This window comes from Saccopteryx bilineata, chromosome 4 (genome assembly GCF_036850765.1).
Source record: "Saccopteryx bilineata isolate mSacBil1 chromosome 4, mSacBil1_pri_phased_curated, whole genome shotgun sequence".
NCBI classification, from domain to species: Eukaryota; Metazoa; Chordata; class Mammalia; order Chiroptera; family Emballonuridae; genus Saccopteryx; species Saccopteryx bilineata.
Genome location: NC_089493.1, coordinates 195,610,998 through 195,638,419, shown reverse-complemented (window position 1 = coordinate 195,638,419; position 27,422 = coordinate 195,610,998). Strand labels below are relative to the sequence as shown.

Genomic DNA, 27,422 nt, shown 5'->3' with positions numbered 1-27,422 from the left:
GAGGTGTGTCTTCCAGGGAAAGGCCTCCGCGGGGGGTTATAGCCCATTCTTTACACGGAGTGCAACCTTGCAAGATCCAAGCAAAGGATGGGCTGGGTCTGACGGTGCAACAAAGTCACTCCGGCTGCTGTGGAGGAATGCACTGTAGGGGTAGGCAGAGAAGGAAGAGCAGTGGGGAGACGGCCAGGCATGAGATGCCGGGGGCTTGGACCAGGGAGGAGGAGAATGGAGGTGCTGAGATGTGGTCGGCACCTAAGGCACTGAGCGAAGGCCTACTCGGGAGGAACGAGGCCAGCTCATGTCGTTCCCCACACTCCTGGCTCAAGCTGCTAAGTCGTTTCAGGCCCTGAACTCGAGAAGCGTCTCCCGTTCCCTTCTCCGGACCACAGGATGCGCAGCGGGGGCAACTTCATCACGAACCTGAAGTCGCACGGACCTGGCATGAGTCCCAGATCCGCACTAACAGCTGACCAATCCCTCCGGGCCAGGTGAGCCCTTATCTAGAAAACGAAAAATAATAGCAGAATAATGGACTTCACACTCGAGCACACCTGCGATCAAGCCGATCAGCGTCTTCCGGGTCAGCGTATCTGCAAGGACGCAGAGGGTCCCGCCGCGTGCGCCAGGTTCGGCCGCGGCGGCGTGCGCATGCGCCTGGCCCCGTTCTCACGTGCGCCTGCGCCGGGCCGCGGCTAGTTTAGTTGTGGGAGCCGCGAGGGCGCGGGACGCCGAGTGGCGACGGGCGCGCAGTGGGCCGTCCGAGGACGGGCGGCGGGGCCTTCGCCATGCCGGGGATGGTGCTCTTCGGCCGGCGCTGGGCCATCGCCAGCGACGACCTGGTCTTCCCGGGGTTATTCGAGCTGTTCCTGCGAGTGCTGTGGTGAGGGGTTTGGGCTCCGGCGGGTGGGCGTCCCGGGCCCCGGGGGAGAGCGCGCGCGCGGAGGGGTGGAGGCGGGTGGCCAGCTGTCCGAGAGCGGTGACAGTGACAGGTGACTGCCGTGACCCGAGTTTGCCCTGCGTTCTCTTAGCTGGTCTTCTCCACAGCCCGGGGAGGTGGGTGCTGGTCCTCTCCCCGGTGTGCAGACGGGCACACGGAGGTCCAGAGCCGGTGGGCGTGCCGGGGGTCGCCCCGGTGGCGCGGGCGGCGCGGGGCCCCGGCGCAGCAGCCGCAGGGACTTCCATGCCTCCCGAAAGCCATGGCCTGGGGACCTGCTTCCTCGAGCCAGAAGCAGCCACCCGCATCCTTATTGCACCTGGCGCGGGAACGCCCAGCGTCTCGCACCTGCCAAGTGCAAGACGGGCGAGAGCGCCGTGCAGGGCCGGCCGGGTCCGGGTCCCAGAGAAGCAGGCGAGATGGGCAGAGACGCGCTTGTCTTTCAAGGTGTGGAGTGGGTAGGGAGTGGAATTGGGGCCCTAAGGTCTGTTCTCAGAGGGTCTGAGCGAAGAGTAATGTTATTGTTATTAAAAAAAAAAAAAATAGACTCTTAGTCTGGCGGAATGGTCAGGGCACATACAGGAACAGATTAATGTACCTGTCTCCCTCCCTCCCTCCCTCTCTCTCTCTCCTTCTCTCCTTTCCCTCTCTCCTTTCCCTTTCTCTAAAATCAATAAAATAAGCATTTTTTTAAAAAGCAGACTCTTGAGGGGAAAGAAATAAGAACACAAAACCTTAGGAGCTGCTACTCAATACTTTCATAATTTTCAGAGCTAAGACTTTCCAAAATCACTTCCCATTATTTCTAGACACAGGGTCATGACATCACAGAACTGACAAAAAGCATAAAAAGTTATCTAGTCCGTTTCCACTTGGACTAGAATCCTTGGCCTGGCCTTGAACTTTGGTGGGGGTGGAGGTGAGGGGTGGGGTGGGGAGGGATTGAATCCTTAATACCATGTTCTTGCCAAGTAAGCTGTGCCCTCTGCTGACATACCTCCAGTAGCAAGGCCATTGCTTTGGCATTGCTTGGTGCTGGCTTTCATTATTATTATTATTATTTTTTTTTTTTTTTTTTTTTTTTTTGGTGCTGTCTTTCATTATTCTGCGCTGGATTACAAAACATATTCATGGGCCCCACAATACTTGTCTTTTCACGTTTATCGCTGTTCTCCATGGAACAGGTTTGAGCAACTTGCTTTCCACGCCCTTGTTTTTTGTTACATAGCCGATTACTTCGTGTGTGTGCATCAATTTCTTGTTAATTCACAGAAGTAAAAAGTCTCTTGTTAACAATTTAACAAACATACAGTTTGTTGGTTTACCAGCTGCGTATTTCTGCATCGTGAGAGGGCGAGGGGGCTCTTTTCCAGCGGCTCAGGTTATATATTTTCACTCTTAAGGCTGCGAATGCCTTTGGGGTTATTACAGCAGGCCCGAGAACAAGAACAATGAACGTCTGACTCACTGGCAGCACAAAAAACGCATTTCAAAAAGTCATACTCTTCGCTGACTTTGTTGATCTTTTATGGACGAGAATTATATTTCAAAGGGAACCTCACCTTGTTTTGGAGACCGCTGGCTCCTTTTCTGTCTTTCTGTCATGTTATACGAAGCAGCTCCTTGGATTGCATTTCTGACCACCACCCCACACACGCATTTCTCAACAGGTGGATTGGCATTCTGACACTGTACCTCCGGCACAGAGCGAAGCTGAACTGTGCTGGCGGGGCCCTGCTCAGCGCCTACTTGATCGTCCTCATTGTCCTCCTGGCGGTTATTATCTGTACGGTGTCAGCCATCGTGCACGTCAGCATGAAAGGTAAAAAAGGAGCAGCCTTTTCCCTTTGACACCTCGTGTATGGGTGACTGCTTGATCGAGATATAATTCGCACACTATCCAACTCACCCGTGTAGATTGTGCACTTCAGTGAGTTTTAGTGTAGTCACAGAGTTGTGCCACCGTTACCACAGTCAGTTCTTTAAAATGTTTTCATCCCCCCCCCCCCCAGAAAAATGCCGTGCCCAGTGGCGGTCACTCCTCGTTTCTCCTCCAGCCCGAGGCATCCACTAATCCACGTTCTTTCTCTGCGCATTGCCTGTTCCGGGCCTCAGAGAGGGAGTAGCCTCCAGTATGTGGCCTCTCGGCGTGGCTTCTTGACTTCACGTGGTTTTGAGGTTCGTCCGTGTTGAAGCGTGTACCAGTACTTCCGTCCTTTTCGTGGCCCGGTAACGTTCCACTGCATGGATACGCCCAGTGTGACGTATCTGTTCCTCAGTTGGTGGACATTGGAGTGGCTCCCACTGTGTGGCTATTAGAAGTCCTGCTGCTGTGAACATTGATATAGACGTGTTTTCATTCCTCGCGATAGGTGCCTAGGGGTAGACTCGCTGTGGTGACTAACTTTCTGAGGAACTGTTGTACCATTTTTCTTTCCCACCAGCAATTAATAAAGGTTCCAATTTCTCCACATATTTTTTTTTATTTTTTTTTATTTTTCTGAAGCTGGAAACGGGGAGAGACAGTCAGACAGACTCCCGCATGCGCCCGACCGGGATCCACCCGGCACACCCACCAGGGGCGACGCTCTGCCCATCTGGGGCGTCGCTCTGCCGCAACCAGAGCCACTCTAGCACCTGGGGCAGAGGCCAAGGAGCCATCCCCAGCGCCCGGGCCATCTTTGCTCCATTGGAGCCTTGGCTGTGGGAGGGGAAGAGAGAGACAGAGAGGAAGGGGGGGGGTGTGGAGAAGCAAATGGGTACTTCTCCTATGTGCCCTGGCCGGGAATCGAACCCGGGTCCCCCGCACGCCAGGCCAACGCTCTACCACTGAGCCAACCGGCCAGGGCCTCCACATATTTTTTTTTTTTAATTTTTCATTGATTTGGGGGTTGGAGGGAGAGAGAGCGAGCGAGCGAGCACCAACTTGCTCTGTTTAGTTGTGTACTCATTGATTGCTTCTTGTGTGAGCCCTGACTGGGGATCAAACCTGCGACCTTTGGTGCACTGGACTGACGCTTTATCCACTGAGCCCCCCCCCCCAGCCAGGGCCAAGAGATATAATTAGCCTTAATGATGTGTTTTTTTCTACATGTTACCATTTTCCACAGACAGTCGTTTAGCTGAGAATGTCTCCGAGAATGTCGGAAAGCATCCCTGTTAATGGCTCTGGTGCATAGGGTGAGCTGAGCACCCTGGTGACTAATAAAGAAAAGCATCCGTAAATAAAACTTTTCGGTCCTAGACAGGGCGTGCCCCCATCCCGCGTGTCTCTCTTATCTCTGCTTGAATCGGAGTATAGGAGGCATGCTTACAGATTGTAGATGATGGGACTGAGAGAGGCGTAGCTGATAACAGTGGGTGGCAGAAGAGTATCTTGGCGTTTTGGAATGATTGACTGAAACTTAAAAAAATAGTTGTTTACGAGGTGAGATAAAGATGAAAATGTGAGTGGCAAAGTGTTACATGAGAAAAAAAAAAAAGACCTTAGGATTTAGATGACCCAGAAGCATGGCATGTGCCCACTTACTATGGATGGCACACCATAGAAAATAGAGCTCTGTGCATTTTAGCATACCTCTGAGAGCAAGGGTGCTTGGAGTCTGGAACGAAGAAGGCCCTCCTTCTATGGTCTGTCTCAGTCCCCAAGTCCGGCTGTCACTGGTGCTGCATGCTGAAGAAAGGAAGCCGAGTGTGTCCAGTGTGGCTTTGGCGGCATTATGAGGTTGTTAGTAAGTCAGGACTTCTGGAAACTGAGGTATCGAGATTGCTCTCATTTCAGAGAGAGCATTACATCATTTATTCGCCCTTTCTGTTCAGGTCACATTCTGGTTAATACACCATGTTTACAACTGTAATAGGTGGGTTCAGATTTGAAGCAATAAGTGTGAGTTTATTTCTCCCATGACATGTTTTCCCCTAGATATTTTTGGGGGTGTCAGGGCACATTCACACCCCTGTGCTGGATGGCCATATTCACCCAGGCCCCTCCACGTAGGCACTGGCACAGTGCTTCACTATCATGATGGGACGGGTGCTGCCTACCCAGCAACTCCTCCCAACAGGACCCAGTTTAATTTAGGACATTCCCCATCCCTCCACATACCAAGTGCGTGTGTCAGAGAAGCTGGCCCTCTGCCCAGCTCAGGAATGATGCTCGTGTGTCAGTGATTGGTTCAGGAATGCCCATGTGACCCGATTGGGAGATTACTGGGAAGTTCTGGAGAACTCCTTCCTTGCTACCTTAGGAACATCTTCCCCTTCAGTGCTTGGACAAGCTGCTGAAGTCCTGCTGCGTTCAAGCCAGCGTGAGCCAACACAGAGGAGGACAGAGCCCGTGAGAGGACAGGGAGCCGTGTAGCCTGGCCCGGCCCTAAGACAGTGTAGAGCAGGGGTCCCCAAACTTTTTACACAGGGGGCCAGTTCACTGTCCCTCAGACCGTTGGAGGGCCGGACTATAAAAAAAAAACTATGAACAAATCCCCATGCACACTGTACATATTTTAAAGTAAAAAACCAAAACGGGAACAAATACAATATTTAAAATAAAGAACAAGTAAATTTAAATCAACAAACTGACTTGTATTTCAATGGGAACTATGCTCCTCTCACTGACCACCAATGAAAGAGGTGCCCCTTCCGGAAGTGCTGCGAGGGCTGGATAAATGGCCTCAGGGGGCCGTATGTGGCCCGAGGGCCGTAGTTTGGGGACCCCTGGTGTAGATCTTTCTGGTTTGGAAGCCAGTTTGAGTAGGATTTTCTGTTACTTGTGGCAAGAGATATCACAGCTGAACTGAAAACAGTATTTTATAATGTTATAAAATAACATTATAAATGTTAATTTATAATGCCAGTTTAATTGCTAGTTTGTTACAAATGACTAGAGACAGGGTATGCCTCAGTAAAACATACCATAAAGAAAGTTAAACAAATTAGAAATGCTTGCACAGATGAAAGATTTCCTCTGCACTGAGTACAGAACATGGTCTTAGTTCACCCCTTTTTTCTCACGGGCATGTATGCACATTTGCACATCACATACATGTTTTGTTCATGTGCAGACTGTGGGAGGCTACGCAAGTCACTGGGGCACTTTTACGGGGGTAGCGGAAAGGCGGTTCAGCGATGGAGGAAGGCTGAAGACTTCCTCTGTACCTACTTGAACTATGTGGATTTTTTACCCTTTACATGCATTACTTGTACAAAATCAACAAGTTTCTTTACAAATTGTAAACGCTAGTTATATTTTTATTTTTATTTTTTATTTTATTTATTATTATTTTTTTTTATATATTTCTGAAGCTGGAAACAGGGAGAGACAGTCAGACAGGCTCCCGCATGCGCCCGACCGGGATCCACCCGGCACGCCCACCATGGGGCGAAGTTCTGCCCACCAGGGGGCGATGCTCTGCCCATCCTGGGCGTCGCCATGTTGCGACCAGAGCCACTCTAGCGCCTGGGGCAGAGGCCACAGAGCCATCCCCAGCGCCCGGGCCATCTTTGCTCCAATGGAGCCGTGGCTGCGGGAGGGGAAGAGAGAGACAGAGAGGAAGGCGCGGCAGAGGGGTGGAGAAGCAAATGGGCGCTTCTCCTGTGTGCCCTGGCCGGGAATCGAACCCGGGTCCTCCGCACGCTAGGCCGACGCTCTACCGCTGAGCCAACCGGCCAGGGCTAGTTATATTTTTAATAACTCAACACATTGGTAAATTTTATTCTTGATACATGGATAAATTTCATTGCCCCCTCCCCTTTTTTTAATTGATTGATTTGAGAGAGAGAGGAAGGGAGGGAGAGAGAAACATTGATTTGTTGTTCCGCTCACTTATGCATTTATGCATTTATGCATTCAGTGGTTGATTCTTATCTGTGCCCTGACCGGGGATTGAACCTGCAAGCTTGGTGTATAGAGACGATGTTCTAACCAACTGAGCCACCCGGCCAGGGCTACCCTTTTGTTTTATAAGTCATCTCAGGAATCAGTTTGTCTTTTTTTTTTTTTTTAATTTTTTTAAAAAATTTATTCATTTTAGAAAGGAGAGGGAGAGACAGAGAGAGAGAGTGAGAGAGGAGAGACAGAGAGAGAGAAGGGGGGAGGAGCTGGAAGCATCAACTCCCATATGTGCCTTGGCTAGGCAAGCCCAGGGTTTTGAACCGGCGACCTCAGCATTTCCAGGTCGACAGTCTGTCTTTTAAGTGGAAGGACCACATTTACTTAGCTTTGGATGATACAGCTCTTTAAAAGAAACAGCACAAGCTGTAGAGCACTTGTAGGACAAATGGAATTCAGTCATTTTCATCCATAAGACTGAGGCTTGTGCACTTACCTGTCCTCTTTTTCTTGGTCATCTGTGTAGCTTAGTTGGGAAGAGTCTTGATATCATTGTGGTAGTTTCTTGTTTTGATTTGAGAACCTCCCTGATGAAATCTTACTGTTATTACCCTGTGGGGGGGGGGGGGTATTTATTTATTAATTTATTTTCAAATGATGAAAGAAAGTTGATTTAGAGAGTAGTGGGAGGGAGGGAGCCAGCTGAGCTGCGTAGGCTCAGGAAACAAGTGACAGGAGCCGAAGAAGAGCCTTTGGAGCTTAGGAGAGAGAAAGACAAAGGTCACGCGCCTCGGGCGAGGAAGAGGTGGAAGGGAAATGTGGGGGTGTCCTCCGGAGAGGGTGGGCATGCACTGGTGGGAGGTTTAATTAGGGAAGGTCCACTGTCTTGACCACCATGTTTTGATAGAACACCCTGTGTAGTAAACACAGGAGGTCCGCCATTCACTGCGTCTGGTTTGACTGTTGGACACCCAACACCTGTTCTGCATTTGCATCTCAAAAGCTCATGGCTCAGCTCCTGCCAGAAAAGATTGCTACAGTGGCTAAAGGTATGAAATCCTGCCTTTTGTAGCGCTTACGTAAATGGCTGTGCCCAGCGAAGGACAATAGGGTTGCTTCACCCAGGCTGTTGCGGGCATGACATTCAGGGATTTAGCTGTCTTATTAATCATGAGGCACTGGCGTCACGACGCCCACTGCAGCAGCCAGGGCCACACACCAGCAGCGCTTTCTCTTGGAAAGAAAATAAATACCTAAATAAGATTAAAATGTTTTTCTGGGCAGGCGTAACTATGTAAAGGAGACTTTTAACTATGTAAACAGACTTTTTCAGTGTCTGTTTCGTTTCTGGAACTTTAACCAGAACTCCACTGCTGCTTCCTTATTTATACGTTCATTTCGTTGATGCAGCATCAGCACGTTGGAGTTTCAGATCCAGGGGCTGCTGGGCAGGAGGTTATTTCCCTTATTTGGAGCCCCAGCCCCCCCAGGAAGCAGAGGGTGTGTGCAGATATCAATTCCTGTTTCTCTCTAGTGATTGGCTATTGGTACACAATAACAAGCTCCAAATATAGAACTGATATTTTCACCATCTCGGACAGAGTGCCGACTTGATACAGAGTTACCGTATAAGATGTTGTTTTTGGGCCCTGGCCGGTTGGCTCAGTGGTAGAGCGTCGGCCTGGCGTGCGGGGGACCCGGCTTCGATTCCCAGCCAGGGCACATAGGAGAAGCGCCCATTTGTTTCTCCACCCACCCCCCCTCCTTCTTCTCTGTCTCTCTCTTCCCCTCCCGCAGCCAAGGCTCCATTGGAGCAAAGATGGCCCGGGCGTTGGGGATGGCTCCTTGGCCTCTGCCCCAGGCGCTAGAGTGGCTCTGGTCGCGACAGAGCGACGCCCCAGAGGGGCAGAGCATCGCCCCCTGGTGGGCAGAGCATAGCCCCTGGTGGGCATGCCAGGTGGATCCTGGTGGGGCGCATGCGGGAGTCTGTCTCTCCCCATTTCCAGCTTCAGAAAAATACAAAAACATAAAAAAATAAAAAATAAAAAAAGATGTTGTTTTTGTGCCAGAAATGAGGCCTGAGAATGTCTGACATTTTTAAATGTGACTGTATATTAATTCATTGTAATGGAAGATCATTTTGGGAATTTAAAAGTGGTTTCCTTACCAAATCATTCTTTTAGAGCTTAGGTTTATTGTATTTGTTTTGATTGTAGTTAGTGTTTATCCCCAATTTTCCCAAAGGGAGAGAGTTGACGTTGTACCTCAAGGGTAAAAGCCCACAGGCCTCTCTCTCCTGATACTTGGATTTGTTTTGCAAATACAGTGAAAATGTGTCTAAAAAATGTTAGGTTTCCTGTGAGTAATTTTGAACATCAGAATTGTTCACTTCTGAAAACTGAGGACCAAGGGGAGATTAGAGGGGCAGAGAGCCGAGGTCACAGACGTGGATTCTATTTTAGAAAGTGGCCACTAAGCTCTCAGAGCCTCAGCTTCCTCATTTGCAAACTGGGGTGGTGACTGTGTCACAGTTGTGAGGATTAAAGAATGATGGATAGAAAGTGTTTGGATGGTGCCTGAGGCCACGGAGGGCTCGCAGAGATGGTGGAGCTTTTACTCTGGGCTGCTGGGTCTTGGCTAACTGTTTCTCTCCGTTTGCCTGGAGCAGTTCTGTTTTATACTGGTTGCCCCAGCATCTTCTTTTTTATTATTATTGAATTTTAGAGAGAGGAGAGAGAGAGAGAGCAAGGGGTGCAGGGAGGAGCGGGAAGCATCAACTCCCATATGTGCCTTGACCAGGTAAGCCCAGGGTTTCAAACAGGCGACCTCCGCATTCCATGTTGATACTTGATCCACTGCACCAACACAGGTCAGGCCAGCATAATTATTAATAGCACCACCTTTTGCTCTCAAAAGTATCCCACTTAGGACAGGGATTGTACGGACACCCTAGGTAGAACCCCGAAGTGTTTTTAAACCCTAGTAAATCTTAAGAAACGAATCTGAGCCCTGGCCGGTTGGCTCAGCGGTAGAGCATCGGCCTAGCGTGCGGAGGACCCGGGTTCGATTCCCGGCCAGGGCACACAGGAGAAGCGCCCATCTGCTTCTCCACCCCTCCGCCGCGCTTTCCTCTCTGTCTCTCTCTTCCCCTCCCGCAGCCAAGGCTCCATTGGAGCAAAGATGGCCCAGGCGCTGGGGATGGCTCCTTGGCCTCTGCCCCAGGCGCTAGAGTGGCTCTGGTCGCAACATGGCGACGCCCCGGAGGGGCAGAGCATTGCCCCCTGGTGGGCAGAGCGTCGCCCCGGTGGGCGTGCCGGGTGGATCCCAGTCGGGCGCATGCGGGAGTCTGTCTGACTGTCTCTCCCTGTTTCCAGCTTCAGAAAAATGAAAAAAAAAAAAAAAAAGAAACGAATCTGAGGCTTTTTGTCACGTTTCCCGTCGTTTCCTTTGTCACTTGCTCTCAATCTTGGGCATTGATTACCAATTACAAGTAGGAAAAGTCGGGTGGCGGGTGTGCCTGCAGCACCAGTATGTGCTCCACTAGCTCTGTTTTCGTAGAAAGGAAACCCTTCATCTCCGCGGAAGCAAGTGACCGGTGGCAGTATTTTCTCTGTTTCAGGAACCATTTGTAACCCTGGACCGCGGAAATCGATGACCAAGCTGCTGTACCTCCGCCTGGCGCTCTTCCTGCCGGAGATGGTCTGGGCCTCCCTAGGGGCCTCGTGGATTGCGGACAGCGTTCAGTGCGACAGCATCGTCGTGAACGGCATCATTGCCACCGTCGTCATCAGGTGAGGTCTTCCGTCGTCTCTCGTGTTCTTGTCACAGATGCGTTTGAGAGGGAGGCAAACAGACCTGGAGTAACTGCAGATCGCCCAGCGTTGTGCAGGCTTCCTAAGAGAGGAGGACGTTGGACCTTTTTTTGAGGAAATCATTAAAATTCAGAGGCACCTGCTTATGCATGGGAAAGAATTCATCTTACACTAAGATTTTACAGTTGGATTATCGCCTCCACTGTGGTTACTGTCGCCATTGTCTTTGACCCGCTTGGTGGTGGTGGTGGGGCTTTTATTGATGGGGCTTTCTTTTCATACTGGTTCTCATTTTTCTATATCCCTCCCTCCTCATACAAGAAGAAGAAAACCTGAGACCTAAACAAGGGCAACAACTAAAGGAGGGAGAGAAGAAATACAGTGTCAGGAACACTGACTGAGAACTACACACTAGAATAAGATTTTTGTGTTTTCCAGGCTAAAAAAAAAAAATTTTTTTTTTTTTTAAGATTTGATTTATTGATTTCACGGTGTGGGGATTGTGAAGCAAGAAGTGGCTGCTTATAGTTGCTTCACTTTAGTTGTTCATTGATTGCTTCTCATATGTGCCTTGACCAGGCAAGCCCAGGGCTTTGAACCGGTGACCTCATCATCGTTCCAGGTTGACACTGTATTCACTGTGCCACCACAGACCAGGACAGGCTAAAAATGTTTGAAATGATCTGGTTACATCCCTTGTACGTATTATTATAAATAAGGAAACGGGAGTCGTGCTGACGGTGCTTTTCCCGGGTCTCACCACCAGGGGCAGCAGAGTCCCGTCTCTGAGATTTGCCCTCTGGTAGCACGGGCATTCATGAACCCACAGAGCCCTGTGTGTGGTGGACAGCCTACAACTGTTTAAACATCTGAATGAAAGACCCAGGAAGAGTCTTTGCTCTGTGGCAAAGCGTTTGTATTGATAGTTTTACCAAGAGGAACCCTGAGGCACTGAGGAATGAGGGCCTGGGTCACAATCGGGGCTCTGGCTCTGCCCACCAGCAGCTCCTTCTTTCTTCTGTGATCTTTACCGTCTGGGCTCTGATCTTTGTGGGGCCTCGTAAGGAGATTTCTAGAGGAAACAAGTTGCGCGTCTGTGCCAGTGGCCGGGAGAGCTGTGTCTTCCTGGGTAACTGGAGCTGCAGTTGTATGACACCAAAGCTGAAGCCTTGCTCCCCGACCTCTGGCACCAGCCCACGGGCATCACCTGCTCCTCTCTCTGTTTTTTTTTTTTTTTTTTGGGGGGGTTATATTTTTCTGAAGCTGGAAACGGGGAGAGACAGTCAGACAGACTCCTGCATGCGCCCGACCGGGATCCACCCGGCACGCCCACCAGGGGCTGATGCTCTGCCCCTCCGGGGTGTCGCTCTGCCGCGACCAGAGCCACTCTAGCGCCTGGGGCAGAGGCCAAGGAGCCATCCCCAGCGCCCAGGCCATCTTTGCTCCAATGGAGCCTCGCTGCGGGAGGGGAAGAGAGAGACAAAGAGGAAGGAGAGGGGGAGGGGTGGAGAAGCAGATGGGCGCTTCTCCTGTGTGCCCTGGCCGGGAATCAAACCCAGGACTTCCGCACGCCAGGCCGACGCTCTACCACTGAGCCAACTGGCCAGGGCTCCTCTCTCTGTTTTGCAGTTGGGTTATCATCATCGCCACCATGGTCACCATCGTCATTGTCTTTGACCCGCTGGGGGGGAAAATGGCTCCGTACTCCTCCACTGGCCCCAGTCCCCTGGATAACCACGAGTCAAGCCAGTTCCTTAGTGGCCTCAGGACGGCAGCTACGAGCGTGTGGGAGACCAGAATCAAGCTCCTGTGCTGCTGCGTTGGGAAAGACGACCACACGCGAGTCGCCTTTTCGAGTACAGCCGAGCTTTTCTCAACCTACTTCTCAGTAAGCTGAAGGCTCTGCTTTCCTCTTCTGAGTCAAGGCTTGTCGTGTTCAGACAAGTGCTGTGCACTTGGAGCTAACCCTGTTTACACAAACTAGCTCTTGAGAGTTTGTAATCCGTGGGGTGGGAGTGGGGAGCCGGTACTCCCCCCGAGATGAGGGCATGTGCTCGTGTGCAGACCCTGCCTCTCCTGTCAGCATCTCCTGGTGTTGGCACTAGGTGCATCCTAGGGGGAGACACATGGGGCCAGTTTGTCCCATCTCTGCTGACGTCAGGGTCTCCCATCCTCATGGATTTAATTCAGTTTTTGAAAATGTAAAGCATTCTCATTTTAATTAGTTTAATTACTCTAATTTTAGTTGGTTTTAAGGAATGAATGTGTTCTTTGCTTTTATTTTTAAAGATTTTATTTGCTGATTTTAGAAGGAGGTGTGAAAGAGAGAGAGAGGTGTGGGGAAGAACGGGAAGCATCAGCTCGTAGTTGCTTCTCACATGTGCCTTGACCAGGCAAGCCCAGGGTTTCGAACCGGCGACCTCAGCATTCCAGGTTGACGCTTTATCCACTGTGCTACCACAGGTCCAGCAGGAACTGATGATGTTTTTAAGGAACCTGTACATTTTGGGAATAATTTTCCAGTTGTCTTTTCACGTCCTCTGTTGAGTTAGTGCTCGTATCATGAATCTAAGGCACCATCAGCCCTTGGTTTCTTACTACTTATAGCATAATAAAAATGATAGATTATTCTGCTTACAAAGGAAAGTTTGAATAGATTATTGCCATGCAGAAGGGCATGCCATTCTAGAGTGTTTTTTCAGTGACTTAGAAATATTCATTTTTCTTTTACATTTAATGTGTCTTGTCATATAATGGTCTCTGATAAACGGCTGTTATGTTCAGTGTTGAGACCACGTCAGGAAGAGAGCTATCTTGACATCCACACACCTGTGATCTTTGGGCTCTCTGTGTTGTCTACCTGCAAGAGCCTCCGTGTGGGGATGAGAGAAGCACGTCCCCCTAAATCACTTTCAGGGAGTGCTTCAGCCTTGTCTTGAGACGGCTGGAAGGAGGAGGAATCTGGCTCTCCGTAGGGGATGTTGGAACACACAGTCCTAGGCAGAACTCAAGGTTCAGTGCCTGCATGGTCAGTAGCCGGTTCTTTCTTACGGACCAGAGTGCTCGGAGGTGGTGGGGTCCCTGCCTGCTCTCTAGCCACACCGGACGGAAGGGGAGGGGCAGGCCTAGGAGACCTCTCTGCTGCTCTCCCAGTTCGGCTTCTCTCCAAGGTTTGTGTCCCAGTGAGTGTGATTCAGTCTTAGAATCTCCACCACAGGCCTTTCAACAAGACCTTCCTGGTATCTTGAGCGTTGAGAGTACAAACCGGGGCCAGAATCAGCCATTACTACCAAAGCAGCAAATTTATCCAGTTACTCTTCCAATTTATAAAAGATGAGCAGTAGATTAAAAGTAGCTAAGTCATTTGAAGGGAAATTTGAAAATGGAGACCCATAAAATTTCTGTGTTCTCCAGTGGACTTGTCTGAGGACAGAGTAATAAAACACATTAAGCTCACATGTAGTAGTTTGTGCATGCATAGGTGTGTGTGTGTGTGTGTGTGCGCATGGGTGTGAACTGTATAAACTGATTTTAAGGAACTCATGGGCACTTCTTGCTGAGTTTTATAAGCTCTTTGGTTCCCATCCAGGACACAGACCTGGTGCCCAGTGACATCGCAGCAGGCCTCACCCTTCTCCATCAGCAGCAGGACAACTTCAGGAATAACCAGGAGCCTAAGGAAGTGATCAGCCATTCCCCAGGGTCCTGCCAGGTAAGCCTGTGTTTCCGTTGGGTTGTATAGTTTCAAAAGAAAACAAAACGAGTCAGCAGTTTCCAGAGTTGGCTTGGAGTCAGATTTGTGGTTTGTGCTCCTCTGTCACCTATGGGTAGGGCAGCTTCTCATCACCTGGGCTCAGGTAGAGGGAGCCACTTCACTATCCAGTGCATTTTTAAACATTCTCTCTTGGGACACTGGCCACCATTCCACACTTAAAAACTCCTCCTGGAGCCTGACCAGGCAGTGGCGCAGTGGATAGAGTGTCAGACTGGAACGCAGAGGATCCGAGTTCAAGACCCCAAGGTCGCCAGCTTGAGAGCGCACTCATGGGGTATGAGCGAGACTCACCAGCTTGAGCTCAAGGTCGGTGGCTCGAGCAAAGGGTCACTCGGTCTGCTGTAGCCCCCCAGTCAAGGCACATATGAGAAAGCAATCAATGAACAACTAAGGAGCTGCAACGAATTGATATTTTTCATTTCTCTCCCTTCCTGTCTGTCCCTGTCTGTCCCTCTCTCTGACTCTCTCTGCCACAAGCAAAACAAAACAAAAAACCAAACAAACTAAAACCAAAAGAACTCCTCCTGGGTGGGGCCTGACTCTCCCAGGGAAACGTGCTTGCTCCCTTCTCCTGGCCTGGGGAGCAGGAGCAGGTCAGCTTTGCTTGAGGGTTTTTCCACCATAGATTTTTATGCTTTTGAAAGAGGAAATTCCACATGGATGCACGTGTTTCTCTGCACCTTACTCAGGCACCTAGTTCTCAGCTGCTGTGTTGGAGTGGTGTAAAGATCTGCTGGTCTTGAGCCCTGGCTGGTTGGCTCAGTGGTAGAGCGTCAGCCTGGCGTGCGGGAGTCCTGGGTTCGATTCCCGGCCAGGGCACACAGGAGAAGCACCCATCTGCTTCTCCACCCCTCCCCCTCTCCTTCCTCTTTGTCTCTCTCTTCCTCTCCTGTAGCCGAGGCTCCATTGGAGCAAAGTTGGCTCGAGCACTGAGGATGGCTCCGTGGCCTCTGCCTCAGGCGCTAGAATGGCTCTGGTTGCAACAGAGCGACGCCCCCTGGTGGGCATGCCGGGTGGATCCCGGTCGGGGCGCATGCGGGAGTCTGTCTGGCTGCCTCCCCGTTTCCAACTTCGGAAAAGTACAAAAAATAAAATAAATAAAGATCTGCTGGTCTTCACCTGCGTCAGCGAGAGGTCAGCAGCTCATTCCTCCAGGAGCCAGGAAAGCCCTCAGGGGTTTGTACTGCTGACTCCCACTGTCCGGCCACATCCCTGTTGGATGGAGGATCTGTCCCCGCCCGTGTCTAAGGGCCAGTTCCCCTGGGGAAGCCCTCTGAGAGTGCTGGCGCAGTGAGCGCAGAAAGGGGAGAATCAGGAATTCGAGTTCAGGTTGAAGGTCTGAGTGTCGATCTGCTCCGGAACAGTTCCCCTGGACAAAGAGCTGTTCTTCTCCTGCAGGAAGCCGATCTGGATGCAGAATTAGAGAACTGCCACCATTACATGCATTTCGCAGCGGCTGCCTACGGGTGGCCCCTCTACATCTACAGGAACCCGTTCACGGGGCTGTGCAAGATTGGCGGGGACTGGTAGGTCGGTGGGCGGGGCCTCCGCCGGCATCCTGGGTGTCACTGCTGTGGCCCCCATATCTTGTTTTCTAAAAATAATCCCATTTCCCTTAAAGGAAAGAAAACAACAACTTTCTGTTTTGAAATATTTCAAAAACTGCAAAAGCAGCACTAAGAATTGCCACGTCTCCTTTACCTGGAGCCACCAGTCGGGACTGATTTTTGTCATTTGTGCTGTATCCATCCCTCTCTCTGTACACAGTTCCCCCGAACACCTGCCCCTTCATCTCTGATGACTTCAGCTTGTCCTTCTTAAGAACAAGGACATTCTTTTACGTAATTACAGTACAGTTACAAAGGTCGGGAAATGTTATTAATCTTACCTTAGCTAATTGACAACTTTTAGTCAGGTTGTTCCAGTTGCCCGATGATAATTTTTCTTTTTTTTTTTTTCTTTTTTTTTTTTTTCATTTTTCTGAAGCTGGAAACAGGGAGAGACAGTCAGACAGACTCCCGCATGCGCCCGACCGGGATCCACCCGGCACGCCCACCAGGGGCGATGCTCTGCCCACCAGGGGGCGATGCTCTGCCCATCCTGGGCGTTGCCATGTTGTAACCAGAGCCATCCCCAGCGCCCGGGCCATCCTTGCTCCAATGGAGCCTTGGCTGCGGGAGGGGAAGAGAGAGACAGGAAAGCGCGGAGGGGTGGAGAAGCAAATAGGCGCTTCTCCTGTGTGCCCTGGCCGGGAATCGAACCCTGGTCCTCCGCACGCTAGGCCGACACTCTACCGCTGAGCCAACCGGCCAGGGCGATAATTTTTCTTATATCAGTTTTTCCTCCTATCATTTAGTTATGTGTCCCTCAACTTGGAACAGTTTCCCAGTCACTTTTTTTTTTTTTTTACCTTCCATGATACTGACATTTTGGAAAGGACACCCCAGACAGGCTGTGGCCTGGCCCTCAGTTTGCATTCGTCCACTGGTTCCCTCTTGAATAGAGTCAGGCTGTACGTTTTCCGCAGGAATGCTCTGCGAGCAGCATTGTGTCCTTGGTGCATCCTAGTGGGAGACACATGGTACCGGTGTGTCCCATCCCTGCTGACGTCAGGGTCTCCCATCCTCACGGATTTAATTCAGTTTTTGAAAATGTAAAGCATTCTCATGACTCCAGAAGTCAAAACTCTAGTAAGAAGCGTGTACAGAGATATATTCTCTTTTAAGGGCCATTGTTTGTTAGAGTAAGCCCAGAAAGTTGTAAACTCTGGTCTTCCTGTGTGCTGGGAAAACAAGACAGAGGGTTTAACATCCTTTGGAGAGTGGCTCAGGTTGTCCCTGTTTTTAGTTGCAGAAGCAGGACAACAGAATACGACTTGGTTGGAGGTGATCAGCTCAACTGTCATTTTGGCTCCATCCTGCAAACCACCGGGCTGCAGTACCGGGATTTCATTCACATAAGCTTCCACGACAAGGTAGGGCGCCCCAGCACTGCCTGGCGTCTTCGAGGCCCGGGAGTCCCTTGGATTCTGATGGACGTTGTCACTTGTTCCCCCAGAAAAATGTGCGTAGGCACACGTGCCACACACACTGGACCCCAAGCTTTGCATATCATTTCAGGGACTTTTCAAGCCCCCTGAAGCCCACACAGGTTTAACATAGGCTGGAGCAAAGTGTCACCAGAGGTGCTCTGCTGTGCCTTTACTGAACGTCTCTTATTGACGAGTACTGAGCGCTGCGTGGGTTCATCCCACAGAGCGGCCTGGGGGTAGTGAGTCCTGGCTTCTGGGCCTGAGTGCCACCCACAGGGGCGCAGTGCGGGTGGGGGGTCTCACACTCCAGAGGGGACCGGGAGCACTGGGCAAGTTGTGACCCTGTGGAAGTCTGCTGTGTCCCACTTCTACGACCTGTGGTTGGTGTGGCTTCGCAGCTCTCCAGCTGACTCCTACGCAGCAGAGTGAAGGACCCGTGCTCTAGGGCAGTGGTCCCCAACCTTTTTTGGGCCACGGACTGGTTTAACGTCAGAAAATATTTTCACGGACCGGCCTTTAGGGTGAGACAGATAAATGTATCACGTGACCGAGACAAGCATCAAGAATGAGTCATTTTTTTAAAAATAAAACATCGTTCAGACTTAAATATAAATAAAACGGAAATAATGTAAGTTATTTATTCTTTCTCTGCGGACCGGTACCCAATGGCCCACAGACCGGTACTGGTCCGCGGCCTGGGGGTTGGGGACCACTGCTCTAGGGCACTGGGTCTCCAGTGTGCTGCCTCAGCATCTCCTGGGGGCTTTTAAGTCCCCTGAAGTCCAGGCCACACCCAAGTCGCTTAAATCAGAATCCCTGGCAGTGGGACGCCCACCCAGGAGCCCCCAGTGATTCCAGGGTGCAGATGATCTGTGACCAGGGGTGGGCGTCATGCTCTCCAGCCCGGCAGCGCCCACAGCACTGCATCTCAGACTCACCTGAGGAGTTTACAAACACCCCGACGCCCAAGTCACGTGGTGTCCCTGTGAAATCAGTGTATCTGGGTGAGCCCAGTGGCAGTGTCATTCTGATGCCCTCCCTGGGTCTCTGCAGCCCTGCTCTGGCCTCACCTGAGCGGTAAGACCAGAAAGAGCTGAGGAATCATACAGACGGTCATGTTTTGGAGGGTTTGTGACTGTACTGGGAGCTCTTTCCAGGAGCCCCCACAGGGTCGCGGTGCTCCTCTCCTGTAGAAACCAGGGAAATGATCGGCAGTGATTTCTTTCCTGCTTGCTCCACATCTGTCACCATTCACCGTCAGCCGGTGTGGTCCTCACAGTGCCGCTGTCACCGACCCGTCGCTGTCTGTGAGCTCGGCATTTTGTGTCTGCTCCAGCCCGCAGGGCTGGGTCTGTTATACCCTCTGGATGATGACACACACCTAGAGAACTGGGCATGCTCCCAGTGTCCTTGCAGGACTGGGCTGGACGGCTGGAGCCTGGAGTTCCGGCTTTACCTGTGCTGGAAGCTGAATGAAAGTGACCTGTGCCACCTGGCCAGGTGGTGGCGCAGTGGATAGAGCATTGGACTGGGATGCGGAAGAACCCGGTTTGAGACCCCGAGGTCGTCAGCTTGAGCGCGGGCTCATCTGGTTTGAGCAAGGCTCACCAGCTTGGACCCAAGGCCACTGGCTCGAGCAAGGGGTTACTTCAGTCTGCTGTAACCCCCCGGTCAAGGAACATATGAGAAAGCAATCAATGAACAACTAAGGTGTCGCAACAAAAACTAATGATTGATGTTTCTCATCTCTCCGTTCCTGTCTGTCCTTATCTATTCCTCCCTCTGACTCTCTCTCTGTCTCTGTAAAAAAAAAAAAAAAAACGAAATAAAGTGACGTGTGCTTGTATCTGCTCACACTGACGGAGTTGGGGCTCTGGGCCTGCCCGCCGAGGTAACAGGGCAGTGGTAACCCAGAGTGAGTCATTGGCACACAGCACCCAGAGAGACTTCTAGTTGGTCAGCACAGAACAGGACTTACCCACTGACCCTGCTGATGCCAGGCTGTAGCGAGGGCGGCCCAGTTAGACTGGGGCCCTGGCAGCCATGCAGCACGTGGGGGGCGGGAACGGAGAGCAGAGGGACTTGTTCACATGAAAACAGCATGGTTCCTGACAGCCTCTCCTGTTCACGTGCAGAGTCAGGGCTGTTGGCCTCACGGTGACGTGTGTGTTCTTACTTAGGCCTCCGCCCACTTCTGTCTCCCGCAGGTCTACGAGCTTCCCTTCATAGTGGCTCTGGACCACAAGAAGGAGTCCGTCGTGGTGGCTGTGAGAGGGACCATGTCTCTGCAGGTGAGGAGCCCGACATTAGGCCCCGGAACCAGGGGGCGCGAGTCAGCAAGGCGCAGGTGCCTGGAGACCCTTCCGAGTCAGCACTGGGGAAAGTAGTCATGAGTTCCCACAGCAGAGGTGGGAAAACACCGGGGCGGGAAAGGAGGAAGTGAATCCAGGCTTGTGAAATGCTCCCTTTGCAGAACAGATGAAGTTATTTCCTTCTAATTGGGAAATGGCAGAAGTGTGGCTGTCAGTGGGGTGGGATTCTGTGCTTGAGGAGCTCCTGCAGGGGTGCCCACTTGACCCCCCGATGTACCTGGGCAGGCCCCAACCCGAGTGACCCTCCCCTCAGGTTTTCTATTCTCAGCGCCGGAAGGGGCTAGTAAGCGCTGCCTGTCACCCTGGCCGATAGCTTGGTTGGTTTGAGCATCATCCCAGTACAGAGACTGTGGGTTTGATCCCTGGTCAGAGCACATACAGGAACAGATCAGTTTCTGTTTCTCTCTTCCTCCCCCACCCCTTCCTTCCTCCCTCCCTAAAATGAATAAAGTTACAAAAAATAAAAAAAGTGCTTCCTATCCTGAAAGTGAGATTTTCCTTCAAGCACTGGCTCAAGTGTCACCTCCTCCAGGAAGCCTCGCCTGCATCAGCTCCATCTGATGGGTCTCTTACCCTCCCTTGCTTTTCAGTGAGCTGTGGACTGAGCCCCAGTACAGGGCTCACAGATGGTTGTGATCCTTAGATGTGTGGTACCTGTGTGCGGTGACGGAGAACACAGGGTGTTCATCAGCGGGTCCCAGGCTCCCCTCCCACTGTTCATGGCTGGCCCAGAGCCGGTCATGTCACAGGTCTCGCAGGGGGTACCTGGCCGCCTGGTTTTCTCCTGAGTTCAGTCTGGCCCAGGAGGCTGCCAGCCCTGCTGTCCCTCAGAGGGACCCACCCGCCCAGCCTCAGACATGCCTGGCTCACCCCAGCTGATGGCCTCTTCTTCCAATGCTCTTTCATAGGACATCCTCACGGACCTGTCAGCGGAGAGCGAGCCCCTCGACTTAGAGTGTGAGGTGCAGGACTGCTTGGCACACAAGGTAGGAGCCCTGGGGCCTGTGGTCTGGAGGGTTCTGTAGGGTGACAGGGGTCAAATGTTTCCGACTCTGAATCTCCCTATTAAGTCAAACCCTGTGCAGATGGTTGCTCTGCGCCCCATGCTGGACACGCCGAGGGCTTTTGTTCTCACAGCCTGTCAGGTGGTGTGGGTTTCAGTATTTTTAAGAGAAAGAAGCAGGTTTGAAGCAATTGAGTGACTTGCCAGAAGCCTCACGGTTGTTGGAATAAGTATCAGAGTCGGCATTTGAACCCCAGTCAAATGTTTTATTCCCTTGTAATTAAAGGACTGCGTGTTCACGGTGGGAAAGATACCCTCAGCTCAGTCCCGAGCGCAGATGCCGACAGCGCTTTCTCGTGTGCTGTTCCCTGTTCTTTAACACATTCAGAATGCTGTGTATCCATCACCACTGTCTATAGCCAAAGCTTGTCATCATCCCAAGCATACTCTGTGCCACGAAGCACTCTCCCCTTCCCCAGCCCCTGGTAACCGCTGTCTGTCTCCAGGAATGTGGCTGTTCTAGGGACCCCTGTGAGAGGGATCGTACCATAGGTATCCTTTTTTTAATTTTTTTGACAGAGTCAGAGAGAGGGACAGATAGGGACAGACAGGAAGGGAAAGAGATGAGAAGCATCAATTCTTCATTGCAGTTCCTTAGTTGTTCACTGATTGCTTTCTCATATGTCTTGACTGGGAGGGCTACAGCAGAGTGAGTGACTCCTGGCTCGAGCCAGCGACCCCACGCTCAAGCTGGCAACCTCGAGGTCTCAAACCTGGGTCCTCCGCGTCCCTGTCCGATGTTCCATCCACCGCGCCACCGCCTGGTCAGGCCATATGTGCCCCTTTAGGACTTGTTTATCACAGCATCATGTTCTCGAGGTCCCATCCACATTGTAGGTGTCAGAATTCCCTTCCTTTTTAAGGCTGGGTGACATCCCATCGCCCCTCTGGCTTACCCGTGCACTCGAGGATGGACATTGAGTGATGCCCACATTCCAACCACTGTGAATAATGTTGCTGTGAACGTGGGTGTCCGGACATCTGTTCGAGTCGCTGCTTTCATTTCTTTTGGGTGGACTCAGAGGGGAATTGCTGGTCATTTCTATGTTTAACTTTTTGAGGAAACCACAGTTTTCCAGCAGCAGCCCCGCTTTAGAGCCCACCAGCCGTGTGTGCGAGTCCCCGCTTCTCCACGCCCGCACTTCCCTTCTCTTAGTGAAGGCCACGCTCTGGGTGTGGGCGGCGTCCTCTGTGGCTTCCGTGGGCTTCTCCCTGGTGACCAGAGGTTGCAGCGCAGGGGGTTTTAACACTCGTGGGAAGTCCGAGATGATGTCAGTCAGTGCAGCAGGGGCGGAGGGCAGTGGCTCGTGCTGTTCTACAAAAGTCATGTGTTTTAGTTCAGAACACGTGCCATGTACAAACAGCACAGGCATGTTCTTTCACTAAAACATGTATGACTTCTGTAGTCATCATTGTTTATTCTTTGTAATTTTATTGATTGATTTTAGAGAGGGAGGGAAAGAAACATCGACTTGTAGTAATCATTTTTTAAAAGAAAATGCTTACCTTTTTTACAAGTATGTGTTGCAGCAGGAGTGCACCTGCTGGTCACTGCACCGCAATGTCCCGCCTGGACAGTGTCCAGTGAGGAGGCGGAGTGGAGGCTTTCTCTGTCACCAGATAGAAGCTTGGCCGTCCTAGGAATGTGATTTTTTTTCCCCTTGACCCTTTAGCTATTCCTTTATGTCTCAATTCACAGGAATCCTGTTTAACTATTACTGGGTGGGTATGAAAATTTTTTTTAACAACCAGCCTGCTGGGCTTGGTTGTGGTTTGGTTCCTACAGGATTGACCCACAGGTAAAGGATTTGTGTAGCCACAGCTGTGACCCTTAAGGACAGGCTCTATCAGCCAAGGCCGCCTCCAGTGATGTCTCAGCCCAATAGCTCTTACCCCCTGGCCAGGGAGACAGCTGCTCCAGGCAGAAGGGCATGAACTGCCCTCTGCTTTTGGCTTCGATACTGTCCACAGTAATTGGAGTTGAAAGCCCTGCGGCTGAGAACGGTCTTGGCATTCTGTCTGTGGGAGGCACTGCCAGGGAGACACCAGTCGTTTGGCTCTGACTGCCGAGAACCAGACATGTGATAGGTGCCCAGGACACGGCGGAAGGAAGTTGACTGCACTGCATCGTGGGAGGAGTAGAGGAGAACTGGGTGGTTTGTCACAAAGTGCCGTCAGGTTGTACCCCAAATGGTAAACCCTTCACGCCTTCTCTTGGTTTCTCTCCTGAGGCCAGGATCAGCATTCCACTCAGAGTCACAGAACTACTGAATCAGAAATCTCAGGAGCTTCAGAGAGGGCCAGCCAGCCTCCATCGTGCACAGAACTTCTCCTTCCTCAGGCCAGGCTACCTTGTCATGGAGGAAGCACTTCGAAAATATACTTGATAGCATGGCCTCTCCTGTTAGAAGGGCTTCACTTTCAAGAAAGCTGTATTTATCAGGAAGCTTTATGTTTTCCTTTTTGAAATTAAATCAAAGCCCAACCTCCCTAAAACTCAATTCTGCTGGTCTAAGTTTTGCCTGTGCAGGAACAGTGGATGCTTAATCAGTGTCATTGATTCCGAACTTTATTCTAACATCATTTTGCAACCTCAGTCATCTGATTAAATCTGACCAACCATAGAGACTTGGCTGGACTAAAGTGTGGTACACTCACATGGTAACACATGACTGCACAGCAACAGAAAACACCGTGTGGAAACACTCATTGACGAGGAACGGTGTTCCCCACGTCACCCGCTTGTTCACGGCACTATCTGCTGAGCCCCCACTGACATGCCAGTCTCCACCAGGTGCCAGGTCAGGCCAGTGCAGTGGGCGTGGCCGCCGCCCCAGACACTTCTCTTATTGGAAAGACAGAGTCACCCATAAGTATGCCATGTAGCCCCGCCATCCGTCGTGACGGAACCTGCCTCCTCTGACCATCACTAGTCACTTCCTTTGTCTGCCTTTTTAGGGGATTTCTCAGGCTGCCAGATACGTGTACCGCCGACTCGTCAGCGACGGGATCTTGAGCCAGGCCTTCAGCATTGCTCCTGTGAGATTGTCATTTTTCTCTTTCCTCTCATCTCCTCTGTCATTCGCTGTTTGGTTCCTTGACCCTCTCCCCCTCCTCCCTCTGTCCCCCAGGAGTACCGGCTGGTGGTCGTGGGGCACAGCCTGGGCGCGGGGGCCGCCGCCCTGCTAGCCATCATGCTGAGACACTCCCACCCGCAAGTCCGGTGCTACGCCTTCTCCCCGCCCCGGGGGCTGCTCAGGTACTGGGGTCCTCACCGCGTCACAAGGCGCTGCGGGCGAGTTGGTGCTGAAGACCGGGTTGTGGCCGGCCATTTCCTTTTCCACCGTCACGAGTTTTGTTTTCAAGTACTGTGCTCGTTAGTTGAAGAAAGACTGAACAGTCTTTCCTAGGTCTACCTGACCATGGCTTTGATTTCCTGAAGATACAATGCCAAGTGACACGCATTTTATTCATTTTGGGTGTACATCTAATATTTTTGTATATAGCAAAATGATCACCATGATAGGTCTAATTAACATCTGTCACCACACACTTTTGGGATGAGAACTTTTGAGTACTCTTAGCAACCTTCAAATACACAATACAGTATTAACTGTGGTTGGCGTATTTCTTTTACAACTAATGTTTCTACCCTTTGATTCCCTTTGTCCATTTCGCCCTCCAAGGGGCAACCACCAGTCTGTCCTCTATCTGTAAGCTTTTTTTTTATTCCACATATTAGTGCGATCATATGGTATTTGTCTTTCTCTGCATTATTTCACTTAACACAGTGCCCTCAAGGCCCAACCATATTGTTTGAAGCAGCAAGATTTTTCCTTCTTTCTTTTTCTCTTTCCTTCCTTCCTTTTTTTATAGAAAAATTTTATAAGAGTTTGAGCCAAACTGATGACATATGCTGAGAAGCAAGATCTCAAATACTCCCAAGATTTCATTATTTTTTGTGGCTGAATAATATTTCATTGTGTGTGTGTCTGCAGAGACACACACACACACACCACATTTCCTTATCCACTCATTCATCGATGGACACTTAGGCTGTTTGGATTATCTTGGCTACTGTCAATAATGCTGCACTGAACATGTGGGTGCATATTATCAAGTTAAGGTAGAAATAAAAATGTTTTTCTTGAAATTTCAGCAAATCCCTTTATGAATACTCTAAGAACTTCACTGTGTCACTAGTCCTGGGCAAGGATGTGATTCCCAGGTGAGTGCTGGAGGCTGCATCTGGGGTTGGTGTAGCTGAAAAGACAGTACTAAGCCTCCATCTGATTGTTAACAGGTTAAGTGTCACTAACTTGGAAGATCTGAAGAAGAGAATCTTGCGAGTGATTGCTCACTGTAACAAGCCCAAGGTAACTTGTGCCCTGTCAGAGGACCTGCGGGAGTCTGGGTCTCCCCACGAGGAGAGAGTCTGGTCTCCCCACGAGGCTGTCTGTGGGTGCAGGAGGATTTTCCCAAGTTCAGAGCCTCTTAGCCAGGGCAGCTGCTGCCACTGCTGTAAGACTTGTCTGGTGTCCCACAGATGATCTCCAAGAAAGCAGATGGCTAAATTAAGCACATAAAATACCCAGCTAGCGAATACTACAGTAGAGTTATCCTGTTCCAGTTAAGTGACTTGCCGTCATACCTCCTAGCCCTGTCTTGTGACCAGCAGTATTCCGATGCCTTTGGTCCCAAAGCTTAGAAAGTAAGGCTGCCACAGAATTTAAAGTGAAATGGTATAACTGTCCTGTGGAATATTATGCAGCCATTACAAACGGTGACATAAAATTTTATATGCCAATAGAGCTATCTATCCATCAGGTATTGAAAAGTTTAAAAAATGTGGGCAGGCTTAAAAATAATTCTTGGAGGTATGACCTGAGGGCAGGGGTTAAGTAACAAGGAGCTCTGACCAAAAACATACAAGAATGGGTTTTGTTTAGATCTCTTTTTAACCTTTATTTTCTGACTTCTTTTGTTGCTGGTCAGAAAAAAATATTAAAAATTTAGAATAAACTTTCTTATCAGCTATTTAAAAATATTAGTATCTAGTATCTTTAAGGGAAGAGTAAAACTGGTTTTTAGAGTTATCTGAAAAAAATTAAGGATAACTTTCCCTCAAAATCTGCATGATTTGGTTTTTAAATATTGCTTCTAGTGTTTTGGCTTCTTTGCCCGAGAGACACCTGAGTTCAGTCCCACCGATCTCCACACTCCTAAGATCCATGACTTAGAAACAAGACAGCTAGACATTTGTCCAAGCTCTGAAGTTGCTGCCACTTAGCACTAGCTCACAGGTCCCAGATCTGTGCGGTGACCATGAGGGCCTGAGTAACAGGAACGCTGCCTTCCTGGGTCTCGCCCTTAGTACCAGATCTTGCTGCACGGGTGCTGGTATGAGCTGTTTGGAGGGAACCCGGATGACCTTCCCACAGAGCTGGATGGGGGCGAGCACCGAGACCTGACCCAGCCTCTCCTCGGGGAGCAGAGTCTGCTGACACACAGGTCCCCGCCGTACAGCTTCTCCAGTGACTCCCCCCTGGAGTCCCCCACCAAGTACCCCCCTCTCTACCCTCCTGGCAGAATCATCCATCTGGAGGAAGAAGGCACTTCTGGGAGGTGAGATGGGGGCGGCAGGGGCCCCGACGTGGCTCGAGCCATTCACCACCAGGAAAAGAAACGAGCATGGAGTTCAACTCAAAACGATGCTTTTTTTCTTTTTCAGGTTTTCCTGTTATACTGCTCAGTATACTGCAAAGTGGTCACATGAATCAGAATTCAGCAAAATACTCATTGGCCCAAAGATGCTAACAGACCACATGCCAGACATCCTGATGAGAGCCTTGGACAGTGTGGTGTCCGACAGGGCCGTCTGCATTTCCTGCCCTGCCCCACGAGGCTCTAATGTGGATGTGGTGTAACCAAAGCCCCTGGAAACTTCCACGGTGGACTCGGACTTGCACTGTTGTTCTTAAAATGACTTGACGGCCGAGTGAATCCCATGATGCCGGTGCGCCCATGGGAACCGGACAGGCACCGAACTTGAGAGCTGTCTGAATGACTAAACGATCTGAGAACTAGAGAAATAATCTCGATCACAGTGTCAGAGCACCAGGAGTCAGGAGAGCAGAGGTGACGGGACTCAGACCGAGCATGCGCCAGGCCTCACAGAGGGCCGTTCCCCGTGGATTCCTCGGCGCCCGAGAACAGCCCGGGCACGGCTGGGACCCGCAGCCAGGTTCACGGCCCTTGTGGGTCTGTAGACTCCCACCCCTCGCGCCACTTCTCACTAGCGGGGTCTTGGTTTGTCTCCATTCAGACAGTTCATTTAGCAAACTGGATTTTCCTGGCTACGAAACCCAGTCCTCAGTTGGGCTTTGCTCCGGCTGCCACTAAGGGTTAGCCCTGAACTGCAACTGGGAATCGAGACAAAAACAGGTCAGGAAAGTGAGTGGAGACGCTCCTGCCCTTCGGGCCGCAGCCCATTCCTCGTTTACAAGATCCACCTGTCTCATCAGCACTCAGTGATGTGCAGTCCTCCTTGCTCTTGGAGTTGACCAGTGGATTGAAGGAGTTAAAAAATAAAGCATTTACATGTGTCA

At 50.8% G+C, this 27,422-nt stretch overlaps 1 protein-coding gene across 1 annotated transcript; it reads left to right on the top strand.

Annotated features, from left to right (window-relative positions):
* Positions 1 to 749: 749 nt before the first annotated feature.
* DAGLB (diacylglycerol lipase beta) lies at positions 750 to 27,422 on the top strand. The gene is made up of 15 exons (XM_066273384.1): positions 750 to 880; positions 2,605 to 2,756; positions 10,381 to 10,552; positions 12,203 to 12,461; positions 14,163 to 14,285; positions 15,747 to 15,874; positions 17,196 to 17,322; positions 19,587 to 19,670; positions 20,660 to 20,737; positions 23,773 to 23,853; positions 23,946 to 24,073; positions 24,974 to 25,042; positions 25,118 to 25,190; positions 26,189 to 26,439; positions 26,546 to 27,422. The coding sequence occupies exons 1-15, from the start codon at positions 786 to 788 to the stop codon at positions 26,739 to 26,741; spliced, it is 2,016 nt and encodes a 671-aa protein (XP_066129481.1). The 5' UTR covers positions 750 to 785; the 3' UTR covers positions 26,742 to 27,422.